The sequence below is a fragment of the Rhamphochromis longiceps genome, linkage group LG8 (assembly GCF_057381845.1).
Source record: "Rhamphochromis longiceps isolate RC_006_pf linkage group LG8, R_longiceps_female_GT1.1, whole genome shotgun sequence".
NCBI classification, from domain to species: domain Eukaryota; kingdom Metazoa; phylum Chordata; class Actinopteri; order Cichliformes; family Cichlidae; genus Rhamphochromis; species Rhamphochromis longiceps.
Window position 1 is genome coordinate 23,416,363 of NC_140564.1, and position 20,699 is coordinate 23,437,061.

General features: G+C 42.6%; 1 protein-coding gene across 4 annotated transcripts in view; it reads left to right on the plus strand.

The window, feature by feature from the left end:
- adkb (adenosine kinase b) overlaps positions 1 to 20,699 on the plus strand; it is a 134,827-nt gene that overhangs the window by 45,572 nt on the left and 68,556 nt on the right. For all 4 annotated transcript variants that reach the window (XM_085416568.1, XM_085416565.1, XM_085416566.1 and 1 more), the window contains 2 exons: positions 6,016 to 6,188; positions 10,825 to 10,933. In XM_085416568.1, the coding sequence (XP_085272694.1) occupies positions 6,016 to 6,188; positions 10,825 to 10,933 (282 nt within the window). The remainder of the gene's footprint in view (positions 1 to 6,015; positions 6,189 to 10,824; positions 10,934 to 20,699) is intronic.

A 20,699-nucleotide genomic window follows, 5' to 3' on the forward strand; every position in this document is an offset into this window, starting at 1 on the left:
CTTTGTTCTTAGTCACACCCATTAGTATAGTCATTACTCACTTCTGATTCCCAGGAGGAAACTGTTTTCCAAGTAGTTAAAGTCCCTGTTTAATGGGATTTATTAAGCTGAGGCTCGGCTCTTTTAATCTCTGTTGTTGTTAAATATGTAGTGTCGGAACAATAGGAGATGTATCAACGTCCAAATACTTACAGATTGCACACTACATTTGAGCATCAGTGGAGCATCAGTCATCTGTGTTGTCCTGCAGCCAGATCCTAAAGCCGCATGACAACTGTGAAACATCCATTACAAAAGCAGACTTCAGTGGCGAGCCTCACCACCATGCTGGTGTGTCAGCAAGGGACGAGCGAGGCACTGAACAGAAGACAACTATGATCTGGATATTTGAAGCCGATATTGGGCCGGTTTCCCGTCAGGCTGCATGCTATGCCTTCCCTTTGAGTGTTGATTGCAGACAGGAGAGTGTGGTTGACTGATCTCAAAGGAAATTACTGGAGAGAAGGCTTATCCATGCCTTTGACTGATAATCAGCTCATTATCGTGTTGATCATTTACAGCTCTCCCTCCCGCATTCCCTCTATTCTTTTAGCTGTGTCACTAAAGCAGAGCACAGAGCACAGAGATTTTTAATAGCTTGGCAAGAAGCCTGCTGTGCTGAGGGAGTTAAAACAGCCATGCTAACCCTGGCTAGTCTCCACTTTTTACACAGTACAGGTCCCCACCCCACTTATCAACCCTCTCAGGGAAGAGAAAAAATTAAAGAAAAACAACAACAGCAACAACAACAACATATGCAACCCCAGTGCGAGCAGTGCCCTAGCACCCCAACATGGCTAACTGTGCATGAAATTGAACTGATTGGAGTTATTGACCAGAAGGCTCCAGCCCCTGAGAGAACAGGCAGGAGGGTGGGGGCGCCTTGTGTGTTACCTGATTGAGTGAAAAATCCTCAGCCGGTTGCTTTGATGCCCGGCACTTTACAGCAAAGAGTGATTTAATGGAAGCTGCCAGACCTCATCAATGTCAGCACTCGTGGTAAGGGCCCTCTGCTTCACCAATACTTTATATATAAGCACCTTCCATGTCAGTCGCTGATGGACAGATGCTTACTAGTTGTTTTAACTGCACGGTAAAAAGAAACGCTGATCGGCCTCCGCCTTTAGCTCCAAAAGAGGGGCTTTGGAGTGAGAGGAGGCTGTTATAAGCCACCCTAGCGAGCAGAACCCTCGCCCTCAGCTATTTTAGGCCTCTATAAATAGCCCTATTGAACTTTTGCTGAGGTTGATAAGCCTATAATTAATGTGACCATCATTAGGCACGGTCAAGTTCTTCTCAAGAGGAACTGCTAGTGAGGTGAGGCAAGGAGAATGGGGACTTCTCTGTCCTTGTTTTAAGGATGAACTGAAACAAGTGACAGCCACTCAGCTTCCCCATGATGTGCAGGCACCACTTTGTTGTAAAGCTGCAGGATAACACACAGCGGCGTCTATCAACTCCCTGCAAAAAAAAAAAAAAAGGGGGGGGGGGGGGGGGGGGGTACTGTGCTGCGACTTCAGTAGATCTGAATTGCATTGGAATTGCATCATTAATAGAGCAGAAATTCTTCCCAGCAACTCCAGGAGAATACATTGACCCCTGAGGGAGACTAGAAACAAGACAATGTTTTTACAGCAGGAATATCTAACTAGAGGTCCCATTACTACTTCATCAATATACAGCAGCGAGTGAGGGAGACGATGGGAGGGGAGAGTTGAACACAAAAAAAGGGGGGCAGGAAAAGAAGGGGGAATGTAATAGCTTATAGTGCTAATGGCAGCCTGAGCACTCAAGTCCCAAACATTCAGCCGTCTCATCTCATCTGGGCTGTGTAATTGCCCTCCTGGAAGCCGCCACGCGAAACGGCTGCTTCTGTAGTGAAGAGTGGCAGCTGCTGGGTGTTGAGGAGCGGGCCTAGGTCAGATCCCCAAATGGGGCTCCTTGCAACCATGAGATGTCATAATTAATAGCTATCTGGGTGCCTGGGGGCCAGTTTTGGGTAGGTTTGGGAGAGTGTATGTCGAGGGGGGGGGATTATTTGGCTAAATGGAAGCCAAATAGAAAGAGACGCCAGACGTATTCTCCACTTAACATAATGTACACTTATCACCGCTTTGCCTGTAGCGAGTGAGCCTGTGCATCATCTTACCGCCTGCGTTTCATGGGTGTTTTTCTCTCTTGTTTGCATTAGGTTTCCCTCCTGTATCGAAACGCACCTAAAGATATGTTGCTTGGGTGCGTCATGGGAACTTATTAATCTTTGGGGACCAGTGTTCTCCCAGTTAAGTAAATATACATGAGCTGCTGCGCGAGATACAAGCTCCCAGCACCTCCACAAAAATCTGTTACTTTAGCTTCCCTCTTTCTTCCCATCTTCCTCCCTCTTTCTCTCTCTCTCGCACAGTCGCTCTCTAACATGCCGCCTGGGGGCAAATCTCACTCTGTCTCATCTGCTGCTTAATTTCACTGGAGCGGCCCTCAGTAATGAAGCGCCTTGATGTACATTTGCCAATTCCTGCCTCTGCCACTGCGATATAATTGGGATGTGACTAAGCATGAATACCCAGCACAGGGTTGGTTGACCTCTCGGCGACCCCGCGGAAAGCGCTTTTGTCATAATGGAGGTATTATCTCACATAATCTGGGAATGGAGAGGGATTGTCTGCAGGGTGCCAGGGATGGAAATGAATTGATATAACTCCCTGCTCCTGCATACCACGGTGAAAGAGGGGATGAAATTTTTTTTTAGCAAGATATTTTTTTTCTCTTGCTCATAATGAAGACATTTTCTGCTTATCTATTGGTGCTTTGTGTTTATTGGAGTAGCAGAGCAGCTTCTGGCAAAAGCATGGGGCGTTTTTTCTTTTTGTTTTTTTAGGAGGGAGTTTTGATGTTGTGAAACTAAACAGGATTTGTCTTTTTGTGTGTACGTGTGTGTACGTCAGCCTTCTGCCCGTGTAGGTGCACTGTGTGCTCACGTTAGTGTGTACTTATGTCTGTTAATGACCCTGTAAAATGACAAGCTGAGCTGGCAGTGAGAGTACAGCCGACGGTCAGAGAGAGACAGAGCGAGAGGGAAAGTAGGAGAGTTCAGAGGGAGGTGTGATGAGGGGGGGGGCTATGTTCACGAGGTCGGTGGTTGCTGTGATTCACCGTGCTGTCATCAGAGGGACTGAGGCCCCTGAGTGGCCCTCTCTATTCCCACCTGAGAGCTCTGCAAATGGAGGGGCCGCGCTGTCATTATTTACAGCCCGCAGCTCCTAACCTTGGATTCTGCGCTCATCGCGGCGAGGGGAAAATCAGATTGGACTTGACGTGTACCCGAGCCAGTGACCTTGATAAGTGTGAGGTGCCTGCAGCAAGAGGTTAGGGAAGAAGAGCTCGCAGCCGTGCGCACGCATGTACACGTTGGTGTGTTTGTGTATTTCGGCCAGGTGGGGAGTTGGAGGCATGGTTGAATGACAGAACCATGACTCAAGATGACACGTTGGTAGGGCGCACTCACGGACCAAGATGCAGCAGGCATGTGTGACATTATAACTGTTCATTTCCTAAGGCCTAGTCTGGAAAATAAAAGGCGATTATTTATTTTTCTGAAAAAAAACCCCACCACAAAAACCAAAATCAGCTGTTGTGAATTGTTTTGATAGTTGCTCAAAGGTTTAGTGGTGTGACAAAAGACGATGCTAGGGATAGAGTGAGATGGAGGCACATGATCCAATGTGGTCACCCCAATAGGATCAGCGGAAAGAAGAAGATGATGATCCATTGACAGCACACAAAAAGAAATACCTGCTAATTAGTGTGAAGTAAAAAACTAAAAATAATAAAAAAAATTATTGATTTTATTCACAAAAAGTGAAGCACAAACTTTTGGGATAGGCTGTTAGTGCATATTAGTTCCAAAAGTGACAAACACAACTTAGAGGTCAAGATTTAATCAGATTCATAACAGGTGAAATGTAGCCACGCCCCTTGCAATGCTAACTTTAAAGTTGCAGTTTATAAAATCTCGCCATGAGATGTCAGTAGATCCCAGATTGCAGTCAACTGAATTCTATTTTCCTAGCCCTCCCAATTCAAGTGCATAATCCTAGCAACTCTAGCCGTGCATCTGTAGTGAGTGTAGGCCGTAAGTACGCTGTTTACCTCAGCTGTTAATATGTGTCCATGGCTATTTACTCTGGAGGAGGCTGTGAAACTGTGTAATATTTAATTCAATTCAATTTTATTTACACAGCACCAAATCACAACAGTCACCTCAAGGTGCTTTGTATTGTAAGGTAGACCCTACAATAATACATACAGAGAAAAACTCAATCTTATGAGCCCCTATGAGCAAGCACTTTGGCGACAGTGGGAAGGAAAAACTCCCTTTTAACAGGAAGAAACCTCCGGCAGAACCAGGCTCAGGGAGGGGTGGCCAATGTTTGCCTGCTTTAGCTTCTAACATTGTTGGACTCTTCTCTCAAACAAAGTGAGAATGTAGTCAAATAGTTTTTTTTAAGGACACTAGAGCCTAACATTAGCTAACATAACGTTAACTTGCAACCAGCTGTTGTTGTTGATGTGTAGCCAGCTCGTTATCTGGAGACCGGAGGGTCTGATGTCTAATCTGCTAATTACATTTTATTTGGATGCCGGTGTTGCTGTTTCTTCACGTTTTTGTTTCTCTGGCAAAGGAGACCCCTTCTCAGATAACAAAAGATAAGTATGATCTTTCATATCTTGAGGCTGAAGGTGCAGACACAAATTAATATTGACCTCCACAGCATGCTGTGCCTGCAACTTCTCTCTCTCCTTTTGGTGTAAAACACATTTAGGTGGAACGGTGATGTCCATCTCTCCCAACGTCTGTTTATTGGAGAGTTCATTAATTTATTAGAAAAGACATACAACAAATAAGTCAAAAATCAACGTGTATTTATGAGTACAGCTTTCTTTTTGTCTCTTAAAAAGCTTAAAAATTGACTGGCCTTTAATAGAATGCTAACATGGGATTTATGCCATCCCTCGCGTTAGTCATGAAGAGGTAAATTGGCTGTAAACAAGGCAAGAAGTTTTCTTTGTTTCATAAAACAGAGATAGATAGTCAAAAAACTCTATGCCCTGATCAGCTGCGCTTGCAAATTGTCAACCTTAGTCTGGAAACACAGGTGAGCTTTGTGCGATGTAATGAATCTTTTCCTGGATATTTTTATTTTTATTTTTCCTCCTTATTTTTTATTTTCATCTGAACTACTTACCTGGAGACCAGAAGGGTGGGGCATAGGGGGAACGCAAAAAAACAAAAAACAGAGGAGAGCTTCTCTAGACGGTTGATGAAAATGCATTTTTCTTCCCCCACCGAGATGCTGTTTGGTCGTGTGAAATGATTAATTTCACACATATACAGGTCATCCCCAAAAGCAGCAACATCTCATTCACAAGGGGCCCCCGTCAGCAACAAAACAGGAGTCTGCAATAAAACGAGCAAACAGCAGCACGTACTGTACGTCAATAAATCTTTGGAGGTTAAACCTGAGCGCTGTAGAATTTGAGCAGCCCCCACCCCCTTTTCCCTCATCAGGTAAAAGTCACTGAGTACATCAAGACTGTCAGGACCAAAAATTGTCCAGCGAGCAGTTCGGGGAGTGTCCTGCGGTAGCGGCTGCATACTCTGTCACACACTCAGAGTCTGTGTTTGCATAAGAAGGATGAAGCCTTGAATTATGGGGTTTGTGTAAATAAGGAGATGAGACTGTTTTTAGCACACATGGAGGAAGGAGTGCTTGGATGAGAATAGTGCCTCTGTGCGGAGTGGAATTGGTCTTGGGCTGTTTACGACAGCTCGCAGCCCTCATATATCACAAGCAGTATGTTTGCTGTGAAGCTACAGTTTGTGTGCCATCTGCCTTAGCTGAACTTGACCCCTCAAACAGACTTATATTTTGTAAACTGAGCTCTGTGTAACTGTTTTCATTTTCTCCTTCCCAGTGGATGCTCCAGAAGCCCCATAAGGTGGCTACCTTCTTCGGGTGCATCGGGAAAGACCGCTTTGGCGAGATCCTAAAGAAGAAGGCCGAAGAAGCCCATGTCGATGCCCATTACTATGAGCAAAACGAGGAGCCGACTGGTACCTGTGCAGCCTGTATCACGGGAGACAATAGGTTTGCAACCTTTCATTTATCCATGACCAAGGAGTAACCCGTAACCCGGCTTTAAGAGAGTTTTTTTGGTTCATTTTGACTTCCACGGGCAAGCAGTTGACTTCTCGGGGCTAGAAGTCATAACAGGGAATCATAGCTCAGCTCACACATCAAAAGGAAAAGGAACAGCTTGAGCGTGTTTTTCCAGGCCCCCACTCAGTCTCTGCCGTCCCAGTGGGTTGTCATCCATCTATAGGCTGACAGTAGCAATGTGTTAGGGATGCCTGGGCTATCCCAGTTCTCACCTGTCAGCCTTCTCGACTGTAAAAGGGGCTTTAGCCTCTCTGGTGACTCTCACGCCAGCATCGTCGGGTCACAGCCTACACACACACACACAGATACACAAATAACACTAACATTAAGGGCTCCAGTTCATGATAGACCAGGTGTGGATCAATAACCACCACCTTCAAACACTCCCTTCCTTTACAGCCCTTTATCCGCTGCTACTGGAGTTGTCAGTCAGTCAACGCCTGGACCCTGACCGCCCCGGGAGTCAGCCCTGCTGAATGGTCTTAGTGGGATTGTTTGATGTGGGCTCTGACACCTGAAAAGGTCAGGTGCCGTGCTCAGGGAGACGAGCTCTGTAATATTTCTTACAGGTGTTTAACAGACAGCTCAGGAGGCCAGAGGAAAGGTCGCCAGCAGGGCCAGATTGGAAGGGTGATGGCTTTGAAGTACTGGGAGCCAGTGTGTCACAGCCCTAAGGCTTTGATTAGTGCAAGTCTTCAAAGATACAGAAAAAAAACCTGCCTCCTTTACTAAAATCTGACAGTTTGAGTCCCAATCTGTGCAGATGCCCTACGTTGAATAATCACATTTTAGCTATTAAGAAATTTGTTTATTAAAATCTTACAAGTGTAATCAGGGGTTCAATCAGCCAGTCTCTCCAGGAGCTCTGAGTTTTTGCATAGTAATTGCTGCAAATTTCTTTATATCAACTTTTCAATGCAGAAAACTGCAATAATTTGTGCAGATATTTAAAATATTTAAATATTTTAGATTGTGTGAAGATCTTGCTGATAATTTTCACGTTTAAAAATTCCCAGTTTGGTGAAAGATGCTGCTAGCCTGTCAGCAGTTATTTTCTGTAGCTTAGTTTTAAGATGACCTTAGCATAACTTAATATATTATTAAGCACTGGCAAGAACCTCTGTAAATTAATTGCTTAGATTCATTACATTATTAATACTTAAAGCCATAGCTTATTTATTTATCCATCTAGATTTCTTTGGTGTGAGTTGCCAGTTTTGGAGATATTGTTGCAGAAATGTCTGGCTTCTCTTGAATGTTGTGGAAGTTAATAATGTAAAAGTAATGCCTATTTTCTCTCTGCCAAACTACACCCAGCAAATATATCACTTTACAAAAGGAATGATTGTTGAAGTGAACAATGATGCGCACTTCTGTGGCTGGAGGGGGTGTAGTTCAGTAGAAGGGAAATTACAAATACACTAAACACATGACGACTAGTTTGTGGATTTATTTTTTATTTTTTGGAGTAATCAGGTCTTTCTAAAAAACAGATGTAAATACGATGAAACAATTTTGTTCAATTTTATTCATTAGAAGGCAGATGTCGCTACAGCTAATATCTTCAAAGCTGGGTGTCTCACAACCAAACAATGGAGATGAATAAATGGCACTACATGCCAGTGGAAAAACTTGAGTATTTTGTTTATGAGGGTGAACCGTTCCTTTGTTGTGTTGCCAGTTTGTTGGAGTGTACACAGCCTGTTCACCACATTCACTGGTTTTCTATAGCATAATTGCTACAGTTTCACAAGGGAAAACAATAGTTTGAGACCGCAGCACGACCAAAAATGCAACAACTGTGTGCAATGAACTTGTGGTCTCTTTGGCTTCGAAATTTTTCTTTCGAAGATGAGGACCAGGTCTGCAACCACTCACAGTCAGCTGCCATCTTCAAAGTGACATTCGTGCGTAAAGATGGGATGAAAAGGCGATACGATGGAATCGGGCTGCTATCGGTTTGCAGCTGACTGGCGTCAAGTTGATAATTATGTGGAATTTCTTTGTGTTAAACTGAAAAGAATCACAAATCTGTTGCTGGTCACATACACAGAAATTCACATTAACTACTTACATTCAGAGCAGAGCCAGAACCTCATCTGAAACAGAAATGCCTTCACAAGCCATGTTGTTGCTGCAGGGCGTTAATTTAACTGCAAAATGACACAGCCACTTGGTAACTCTGCACTTGGGATTTTCAACATAGCATTTCAAAACATACCAGTTTTCTTTAGAAAGCGTAAATTATTTCTGCGTGTACACAATAACAGAATTATTTCAGATAAAACCACTCAGGTCAATATTATTAAACACCTGATCTTTTTATTGAGCCATGGCACAAACCACTGCTGTGCAATCATGTGCTTTAACTTGTAATGCTCAAAGCTTATAAAATCAAGTTGAAACTGAGGGTTATCTTCTAGCTTACACACAGTATAAAAACTTTAGCAATGGTTTGAGCTCTCACTTGAGAAAACATCATGCCAAAAACAAAAGAAACCAGTTCAGACTTTATCTTTAGTTATAGTGTTTCCAAGTGTCAAGAACTGGAGTGAGAAGTATCATCAAGAAATTTCAAAGAAGGCCACACAGTACAGAACAAGCCTGGCAGAAGTAGGAAGCGGAAATTTCAAAGATTCTGGAAAGAAAGCTAGTGAGAGATGTGTCTAAAGACCCCAGAAAAACTGCCGAGACACCATTGAATGACTTGAGGAATGAAGTCAAAGAAAACAATCACTAAAACCCTGCACAAGAGGAACAGCAAGGAAAACTCCACTTCTGCAGCAGAAACACTTTTAAGCCAGAGTAAAGTATAGTAAGCAAGAATATGCACACTGGAAATGTGTCCCTTGATCAGATGAGACAAAACTAGAGCTCTTTGGCCACAGAGATGCTGCTGATGTTTGGAGATAGAGAATGTCCCCAGTAGTGAAACACGGTGGTGGGAGTATTATGCTGTGAGGATGCCTTAGTGTGCCTGGAAATGGGAATCTCGTCAAGGTGGAAGGAATCATGAAGGAAGAAGGATACGGGAAGATTTTAAAAGAAAACCTCAAGCAGTCAGCAGGAAAAATAGAGTCTGGGTCATCGCCTTGTTTTCCAACACATCAACGTTGCTCATGGTGAAGAACTACCTCCAGAAGATTAAAGTAAATGTTACCGACTGGCCTTCATAAAGCATCGTCTTGGAATTCTGTAAGGTCCGTGCCAAACTATCATCGGATCTAGAGGAATTTGAGAGATTCACCAAAGGCAGTGAATCTGTCCTCATCTGTAGGAATATAACAAAAAAACAAGCAACTGTCAGCCAGTAGAGTCGAGTCTAGTAATGCAAAGACAGGCGTCTCATAAGAGTTGCGCTTATTGGTGCTGGTTGACAGATTGACTTCAACCTGTTCACAGACTGTATGCGCTTATAAACCAGATGGCAACTATTTGCAAACCTTCACCAATCTGTGTGAGAGCAATTGAAGTCTCTCCAAGTGTTTGGCGACAGGTTTCCTCCAGCTGACCCATACTATTGAAAGTGGTCGCACATTCAATCTCAGCTATTTTCACTCTAGTTTGACTGAGTTATAACAGAAATCGATGCGTGACAGAGTTATTCCACTTTGATAAAACTAGAAATCATTCCTCTGGAGTTCCTAGTTTTCTTTTCTTTCCTTTTTGTTAAATTCCTAATGAGCATTTTAACCTGGAGTGCCTCACTGTGGCATTTCGGCTTGTCCTCTTAAATATGTCACATCATAATGGTTATTTGCTCTGCTCACGTCCGTTGGACTTTCTCAGTTAACAACACTCGTTTTGTCTGTCACGCTCGTAGCAACCTTTTGAGTCCATTACGGCAGCTCCGGTCAAACACGGTCCCAATTCAGCTGCCATATCGTAGCCTTCATCATCACACGCTGATCAGCTTAGCACACTGTTACTCTTTTCTTTGACACTAACCACGGAGAGCAGCTTTTTTTTTGCTTTTTTTTTCTCGCCATGTGAGAACAGACCTTCGTGTAGCAACACCCTCCTGTCATATGGTCGCCTAGCAGTTTTCGCCTAAGTAGCTATGATGGTTGCACTCATTTTGATGGCTGCTCATAAAGATACAGCGCACGAGGACTGGCTAATGAGCTGTGTTAAGACAATACCACCTGCTTCACTTTCCAGCTCCCACCACTCACTACTCAAGTGTTCATTTAGTAATCTCCTTCTGTTGTTTTCCCACCCTTGTTATCTATGCAGAACTTTTACAGGTGATAATATGATATGAATAATTTTAGGGTGTCTCTCTTTTGGCTTTGAAAACCCCTCAGCTTGTTTAATCTCCTTTCTTTGGTGTATTTTTTCTTTTTGAGATAGCACCGTTTTTTTAAAGAAAGGAAAAATAAAGAGATCCAGATAGACTTTAATTCACCTTGGCTCAGACATTCTTAGGAACTATTATCATCCTTATATATCACAAAAGAACAAAGGAAAGTCTGAGGCCTGAGTGTTTTTTAAGGATGTTTTTGAGACAAAATTAAGATGGATGATAAGCGAGGCAGAAGATTTATGGGGTCTGTCTCGGCAGGTCCCTTGTTGCTAACCTGGCAGCGGCAAACTGCTACAAAAAGGAAAAACACCTGGACCTGGACAGCAACTGGGAGCTGGTGAAGAAAGCCAAGGTCTATTATATTGCGGTAAGTGAGACCCTCTACATTCAAAATGACTGTTCCCCAACTCCACTGCCAGAGGAGGACAAAATGTTAAGAGGCTTTATTCAGGAAATGCCTCAGCACGCCTTCTGCATTGTCAATATATCCATTCATCCTTTGTCGAGTGAAATGAGCTATGTTACCTATTGAGACAATACAGCTCCATTTTCCCCCTATTTTTTTCCCCAGGTCTTTGTGCGCGAAGCTGCAACATAGTGTGAAATTGTTCTACATGTAATGCATTCATTCATTTCTTTTAACGTGAAGACAGGCCAACAGGTGCTGTGAAAGTGTGAAAATTGATTATGCAAGTTCATTCGGTTTTAGCTCCCAACCCCCCACTCCCACGCAATCTTCTCCTTACAGACAAAACACACGCACAGATTGAGGAGGACAGATGTGCGCTTAGATATTCACACACGCTCGAGCTGCGCCCACTGAGGTAATGTCTTTACTTACAGCTTCTGGAGTGGGATGGCCTGCTATGCTCATGTTTCACTGTTTGGGATTATATTTAATTCCGGCAGATCGACATTTTCTCTGATCTCAAGTCAAGACGATAGCCCTGAAATTGCGCTGCATTCCACGTCTTTAAGCAGTTCATTATCGACATAAATCAGCGTTAGTGCTCAGCATTCAGCATACTCCTTGGCATGTTGTCCCAAGTGATATTCCCAATTCCCCCCACCCACCTCCCCATTGCCCACAAGTCCTCTAAACACGAGTGCATCGCAGTGCAATAATGATGGAGGTTTCATAATTAGCCGCCCAGTCGAAGAAACGAATACCAAACGAAAAATTGTTTATTAGAGGGGAGGAAAAAGAATCTTTCAGTGGTCGTGCCAGAAAGCAGATCAGTCAGTCCATCCTCCAGAGTTTGTGTGGTCTCATTTTTAGCCTCTGCTTCGCATTAGCAAACATGGCACATCCTCTGCAAATTGGCAGTTGGGTTTTGCCCACATCCGACAGCGTAGCGCGCAGGGGAAAAGCTTCCGTGGGATTTGGAAGGGGGGATAGAAGGGCCACAAATGGGTGTTTGTCAGTGCTTGGAATCTAAAACGTGGTGTTCAGCGTCCCTCCTGGGCCTCTTTGTCAAAACAGGGGGATCATTCGCTTTATTAGAGTCCCGTTCGCACTTCTAAAGTACTTAGCCAGATACACTGCCACAGCTATTCCCACTTAATACTGTGTGGCGTGTCTAGACCAGCGTTCACTAAGGCCTCCTCTCTCCATTAACCTTGTCGAGAGCACTCAGATGTATTTACCCAATTTACGGCCAGATTTTACATCTTCTCCCTCTCTCCCGCTCACTGTACCAACCTTTGCTATGCATTAATGTGCTTTGTTGATTTTCATTAAACTACTGCTGTGGTGGTATACGTAGCTTTGTTCGCTCTAATCTGTAAATTTAATTACCGGAAAGCGCACAAGAGCGTGCGCGCGCAAGAGTGTGTGCGTTCGCGTTCTGTTTGCTCGCACATGCCTCTGTGTTTGTCTGAACATGCGTGTTAAAGAGGTGATTGATGAATCCTGGCAGAGGCTCTCAAGGTGCCTGCTACTATGTGGTGTGATTGGATGAAAACAGAATTATTAGAGGGCTCTTGCAGCCAGTCTGGCTCATCCAGCATCAGCAGCGGCGGCGGCGGCAGCAGCAGGGCTGGTGGCAGACACAGAGCAGGGAGGCAGCACTGCCATTTCTCACAAAGAGAGAGAATGTTGAACTCCTGCCAAATGTTTGGTGGCAGGCTGTTGCTAGGAAATCTGGGTCCTTAGGCAAATCATTGCACAAAGACCAATAACAAAAGCATGAGGGGGAAGAAGGAATAGCTAAATGCATTTCAGGCAGAGGAGATCTCTCTTTTTTTTTTTCAATGCCGTCGCTGCTGCAGTGATGTGTGCAGTTATTTCATTCCCCGACGACTGTAAACATCAGAAATGGAGGGTGATGTATTGTAAGAAGGGGCGGATGGGGGGGGTGAGTGACTCTAATTGGAGGGGGTGATGTGTGCATGTGCACACTGGCCCAGTTAGCCTCTTCTCCCTCTCCTTTTTTTTTGCTCCCACTTTCCTTCCATCCCCATCCCTTTACCCCCCTCTTCATCCTCCTCTTTTTCCTTTTTATTCCTCCTTGTGTCCCCCTTCTCTTTTTCTCTAGTCTCTCAAACACACACACACAGATGCTGTTAAACACACACACACACACACACACACACACACACACACACACACACACACACACACACACACACATTATGCAGCATACCACTAGCTTGTTTTTACCACCGAGGGCTTTGCCCTGTAATTTGATCTCCGCTGCTTGATGCATCCTCCATGATGCCACTTTGAATTAACCTACGTCTCCACAGCTCTCCTTAGCCCTGGATAATAAAATGGCCTCTCCTAACTTCTGCCATTTAAATTCAAGGGGGAAAAAAAACAAAAAGGAAGAAGAAGAAGCTCCACCTCACGGTCATGCACAGTGAAACCAACAGAAACGGGGAAGAGGGGAGACGAACAAGACAATTGACTGTGAAAAGGCCTGTTAATGACTGGGCACAGATGGTCAGAAATAACCCAAGGATAGACGGAGGAGACGCTTGCCTCTGCCAATTGGCCTCATACGCAAAACTCACCCAATGAGACACAAGCTGCAGAGCTGTTAGGTCACAAACCTAATCACAGCTGCGGATGCTGTTCGTTTGCACCCTGCGCTGGGAGCACAATCCACGTTAGCCTGCAAGAGGTTAGCCACGCCCAAGGAAAATGGCTAGCCCGCCCTTTTTTTTCCCAGTTTTTTTTTTTTTTCAAACAGCACAGCAAGTTGAACTATAATGCCTCACACTGTTAACACTGGCACACCGCATATAGCATTAATTGGCAGTTGTATTCTTGCCCTCACTGCAGGGGAAAGCTGAGTTCACTGTAGCATAATATGCAAGGAAAAAAAAGGAGAAAGGGAAGGCAAAAGCAGAAAAAAAGCGCAGTACTGGCACCACAAGCTGCACGTCAGCCTGCTTACACCCCAGAGTGGTGCACGCACACACACACATTGTTACTCCGCCCGATCAGCCCCCTTCATTTTGCAGCCAAAAAAGCAAAGGGAAAGGTTTTCCACACACACACACACACGTCTAACTGACACCTCATCAGCCAGCCGAAGGGCTGATTAGCACAGAGGTGACTGCGGCTGTGTCCCTGTCCAACTCAGAGGACCACACTGTCCTCACACTGACCTTGAGATCTCCCTCTCTCCTGCTTTTCTACCCTTCTCTCCTTCTTACTCCCCCTCTCGCCACCATTCTTTATCTCCTCCCTTCCTCCATCTCCATCTCCCCTCTCCTTCCTGCCTCTCCTTTTCTGTCTTTTCTCTCTCTTTCCTCCACACTCTGTACTGCACCACTCTGCACTGCCCCTGTCCTTCCACACAGCCAGGGAGGGATCACGAGGCAAAACGCAGGCACTGGAGAGGAAAAAAAGAGGGAGAGGGAGGGAATAGAAGTGGATGGGGAGAAAAAAATCTGGCAGGCTCCCCCTTTGTCTGCAGGCGATCAGTTACAGTCTTGGTTGCCGATGAAATTTAATCCCCACCGCATTTACATGCCAAGTTTGACTTCTGGCAAGCCTTATTAAATAGATTTGTAAATCATTTCATCTTGATTAGAATCTGTTCTCAAGGGATCGAGATTTTTTTTTTTTAAATTTTTGCCTTGCTTGTGTTTTGTTATGTGTACAATCTGTGCCCACTGGTGTTAAATTTTGTGAAAGTCAACCCTCGGCGCTGATATTTTTCGGTGCACGCGAGCGTAAGCGGTAGGTTTTGAAGGGGGGACAAAGAGCAATGGGTGCCAAATCCCGTCTGTCACCAGCCAAGCCACTGTGTCAGCATGTCTCTCATCTCTGGAGGTCATGTCGGTGGCCGAGCTACTGCTATGATGTGTCTCCTCTTTATTAGGCTGACACCACAGTGTCTTTAGCGTGGAACAATGTCATTTCAAATTGCGCCTAATCAGATGGCATTTTGTAATTGGCAGCAAACATCTTATGAATATGAATTCATAATTGTTCAATTACAAGTCGACTGCATCATATTTATTGGCTAATTTATTTTTTTCTCCCGCTGGCCTAGGCCAATTATAGGATTTCAATCTTGAGGCAATCAAGTGATAAGGGTGAGGCGTTTACTGTTTGCTGTCACTATATAATTCTCTTGAATGTTAAACATGCATCTGGGAGGGCTGTATTTGTCAGAAGACTGTGCATGGAGGTGCACCTGCCTAATTGAGTGGTAATGAGCTGTCAGGAGCGCAGGCTTGGTGATTGGCTCCTGGCGGGATGTCCTGTGCCAGTGGGACGTATGGGCTGGCCCGGCCCGGCTGGAGGATCAGCCAGCTCCACGGCGCTGCAGGCCTGAGTGGGCGGAGTGTGGCAAATTAGGGTGAAGAGGGCAGAGACACTGGCTGCTGAGACACTGTGGCTTTTACTGCACTGCGTAATTTATTTAGGTTGTTTACAATTATCCTTGAGACTCGATTCGTTCTTGCCGTGTCAGATTTGGCAGACAGTTTTTAGATGTTTTGGTTAAGTAAAAAAAGCAGTAGTGCATTAAAAGTAAAAGTTCTCTTGGACTTGGAGCCCTCGTGTATTCATTTTGATTTACAGTGTTTACGGTTAGAACATAAATAATGTGTACCAACATAGACTACTGCATTATATTAAAAATGGAGTCTGAATTCTGAATGTGAGATCTATCCACTGTAAAGTTTCTCTTCAAAATTCCTTCAAGGGAATTAATAAATGCAGCATCCACTCCATGGCTGCCGGTATTTGGTCTCATTTTATGCGTTGTGTGCGTTTAATAGATACAAAAATGAAAGTTCAGTAACCTCTGACAAGGCAGCTCACTTTCTAGCAGTATGATATATTTAATATATTTATTTTGTTTTGTTTGTTTTTATCGGACTTGTAAGTTTTTAGTGCAGTGAAAACTTATTTATAAAGTTATCTGCTTGCTGAAAGCTGTTTTAATATTATATTTTTTATTTATGTGGCTCTAGTACATGTTTAGCTTTCATTTTTTAATTTTCATTTTTAATAATAAATATCAGGTGAAAAAAGGTTTTCATTACAAGTTTGTTTTGTTAAAGAAATGAAAAAAACAAACTTATTCAGGAACATTGCTCGTGTATTGAAACTATTATGTATTTAAAAAGTTATAACCTGTTACAGTAATGTACATGCCACCATGTTCCTGTCAGTCTGAAAGCTCATAATCATTTAAGTAACGCTAAATAGCTTTATTATCACTTTGGATCAATTTATTGATCTTGAAGGAGAGGTCAGAGGTCATATGGGACATAATATTTTAAAACATATGGCATTTTGCATATGTTGACAATACACATATACACTTGTATAACTCATATGTTTGAGTTTTGAGGCTTTTTGTCAATTTCTTTCCAATAAATCATTAAGTTGACCTTGCAGGTGGATGTAAGCCAAATTCAGAAATATGAAGCCAGTAAAAAACCTTATTTCTATCTAGAGCCCAGCAGATGGCGATTGCTGTGGTGTGCAACGGCTTTCTTACTTAACCTCTCTAAACAGCACACAAATAGTCTATCACAAATTACTATCATGTAATCAGACTGATCTCTTTGACAGTCCTATAATTTGTATTATTGTGTCTGTGTAGATTCTCAGTCATTCAGGTCCCTGAAAAGAAAAGCGACTGGACGTCTTCAAGAATATTAAAAAAGTCCAGTCGCTTAATATTGCATTACCATTGAATGCAATGCAATGGCTGACCGGTAACCCGGCTCCAGCCCCACACCACAAATATCAGAGGAAGAAAACGGATGGATGGTAGAGAGATAATGTACTTTTATCTCACTAGTGATTGTTCTGTTTGCCCATTTATTCTATATTTACAGTGTAATCTTTGACAAAGGAAATGTGTTGTTGTGCTGAAGGTTTTCAGGATGTCAAGATTTCACCTTGTTTATTACAGAGAGGAAGTTCTCATCGTACGCAGTGGGTTATGTATTGATCTTTATGTATTTATTGTTGTGCACAGATTTCTGTGTGAAGTTTAAAAGGATTTTTTTCATTCCTGTATAGTTGCAGGAACCTTGACTGAGGATTCAGTCAATGCGGAATATTAGTTTGATGCCATTGTTAAATTAGTAAGCTGTGATACTCAGTTAGCTTTACCCAAGCATTGCTTCATAAAACAAAATATAATCAATACATAAATACAAATACCTTTGTTGAATTTATATGTATTCTTAGATTAAAAAATACCAATGGAACAAAGAAAAACTTTGTTTTTAATGTTATATAGTTATTTTGTTAAAAACTTTATTCATTTAATCTCATTGTGACAGTTGCATTGTCTTTAGCTGTCATTCACAGTCCTCCTAACTTCTTCTCTCTGCCGCTGAGGTCAAAATAAAGCTAATTGAAGTAAAAAAAAAAAAGTAAAAAACAGAGGTGGTAAAGTCACAAACAAACAAGAAACTCACATTAAATACCTCTGATACCCCTTCACTGATGCATTGAATGCACAGAAATCATCAGTCTGCTATTTGTGACTCGGTGGGATCTGTAAATTAATAATAAAAAATAATAAACGCAATTAAAAATCTATTGTTTTGCACCTGTGGTAAGCTCCCAGGATGCGGTCCATAGTGCTCTAGCAGCATTGCGACTCTCTGCTTCTACACACGTCACCTTGTAAAAACTGTTTTTTCTTCTGCAGTCGGGAAAACACCATGTCCTTTCATCCCAGATTACTCTGCGCATCTGCTCCACCGACAACAAGGCTGTTTTCCTGTGGATGAAATAGTTCGGACTTAATGATATTTCTGCTTCCCATCACCTTGTCCCCTCGCTCCCTAGGCATCAAAGCACCTGCCATGTGTGTGCCTTTTTATTCATGAGACCGAGTTGTAAAACGTGGAATAATGTTTCAGTGCTACACTGGGATGTTGTGGCCATTTGTGTGAGTTCCACGGCTTAATTGAATAGACTGAGTAATTATTTGTCAAGTAATGCTGAGCAGAAAATAAATAGCCACTTTGCGGCTGTGAATTGTGCCTGATGGCCATGTGTTGATACTCTCACCAGGGAGAGTAAAAACCTGCTCTACTGGCTAAGTATCTGATTAAGATTCACATGATGGAACCGCAAACGCTTTAGGATAGCATGTCTCCTGGGCAAAGATAGTGAGTAGAGTTAAGTGTCAGACGGTGTTACATTATCACGCTGGAGAATAAAGCCTTCACTGAGTAAATATTGCTGGAATCGTCTCCTCGCCACAAACCATCTGTAGCACTGAGGTCACTGTGACAGTTTCTGAAAGAGGCCTACAAAGAATCACCACAGATGTGCATCTCTGTTCAGCAGATGTGGGACACTGTTCTCTGAGAATTGTTTCCTTCTGCAAGGTTTTATTTTTCCTTTCATGCTTTAATTTGTTTATGATCTACAATAAGCTAGGGCACAGCTTTGTTCTGTCATTTTATTCTGGATACACAGTGAATTAAAATGACAATAATGACTTTTGAGGCTGATGTACAGTATTTTATAATGAATTTACTGACATTGTATTCCAGAAGGTTTTTTTTTTATTATTTCAGATCCTTTAATTCTGTGTGGGATGTAATTGTCCTGTCTCCCTCCCCTTACCTTCAATCCTTCCTGCCTCTGCCGGAGGTTTCTTCCTGTGAAAAGGGAATTCTTCATTTCTACTTTTGCAAATTGCTTGCCCATGGGGGCTCATCTGATTGTTGGGTTTTTTTGCTCTATTACTGCAGGGTCTTTACCTTTATAATACAATACAATTTTAGTGTGTTTGCAAACCAGATCATGTCTGAATCCACAGAGCTGCTGTGTGGAGTTCCTCAGGGCTCCATGCTGGGACCTATTCTGTTTTTAATATACATTTTTCCTTTAGGCCAGACAATGCGGCAGTTTCCTGATGTATCTTATCATCTTTTTGCTGACAACATTCAGCTCTACTACTCATTTAAACCTTCTAGCTGAAGTTCATAGTTCTCTGCTCTGATTGACTTAATCATACATTAAACATTCAATAATGGTTGAACAACATTTGCTTACAGCTAAACCCAGACAAAACTGAAACTTTGATTATTGTACCGGACAGTGCAATGTCTGATATTAAACAGCAAGTGGGTGATTTAGGTTACTCACAGAAGCATAACCTTAGAAATCTAGGTATTATTTTTGATGAAGCTTTTTCTTTAGAGGGAATTTTAAATCAAATAGTAAGAACATGCTTTTTTTTTTTCACTTGAAGAACATTTCAAAACTTATATCTATCATGTCAACAAATGACCTTGAGATGATAATCCATGCTTTTATCTCTACAAGACTCAGCTACTGTACTAGTCTGTTTACTTATCTAAACAAGTAAGGGCTAGCTCATCTACAGGTTGTTCAAAACTCTGCAGCGGGACTACTGACCCGTTAAAAAAAGGTAGCTCATATGACCAGTCAGATTTAGGTTCCATTTTAAAATTTTAGTTTTAACCTTTAGAGCATTACAGGGACAGGCTTCTCCCTATATTGCTGATTTGATTCATATACATACCTCTTCTCATAACCTGAGGTCATCGAATCGAAACCTTTTAGTGGTCCCCCTACTTGTTTCAGAACTCGAGGGGACCAATCTTTCCAAGCTGACTCGGTGGAGACCTTCAAAAAGAGTTCAGAATCCTAAAACAGCAATACATAAATTCCTCAGTGATTTAGATGCAAAAGGACATGGGAACTTAATACAACCAGCTTGGCTACCAGTTGAGTTGAGAGTCCAACTGCAAAGAGCTGGATCACAGATGAGTTGGCCATCAGCACAGACTGTTTAAGATTGATTGCAACTTGTCGGTAATCTGTCTCCGCTTAGGTATTAGGCAGCAGTTATTTGCACATCTTCGCCAGTCTGTTTGACAGTGATTGCAGCCAGTCCAAAGCGATTGCACAGGTATCCCAGGGTTGAGGGTGTTGCATGCTCAACTTCTAGGCAGCAGATGGTGTATTCGTCTCTGACAGCCACAAAATTCAGTGCAATCTCTGGGCAACCACCGAGGAGGCTGTAGTAATATTTTTACTGAGTTATCATGAGAAAAGGTAATTTATATTCTCTAATTATTAGTTATAAGTAACAAGCATTGGCTAGAAGTCGTTTTATTTTGACTGTCTAATGGTCTGAATCCTTGAGAATGTAACTTGGTAAATAATTAACCCATATAGAGTGCTTCAAAAGAATGTGGCAGATGGAGTTCTGTTCTGCTCGTTTTGTTGTTGCAGTGTAATGTGACGTACAGTGAAATTAGAGTTGTAAGCTGCTTTTAGTAGTTGCTGTCTCATCTGAAACATTAGTTCATAAATCAGGCCTGAAAGCAAATGATCCATTCATGTGTTGATGATGCATTCTTGAATTTTTTTAATGGTAAGATTCTTTCCTAAGTTAGTGGCTGATCTCAGTCCAATATCTGCTGCATTGTGAAGCCAACCTAATTTTTTTTAAGTAATAATATGTAGCAGTGATTTCTTTGAGTCTCTGCTTTTAGTCGTACATAAGCGAAACTCCCAAAATGTAAGTGCTTTTTCTCAAGCGGTTTATCTTTTCTGTCTTCATAAGGATTAATCAAACAACATGAAATGTACTAATTAGTCAACTTTACACAATCTGTTAGTGGGAATTCTTTACTTTAGGACCCTTTAAGCTAAG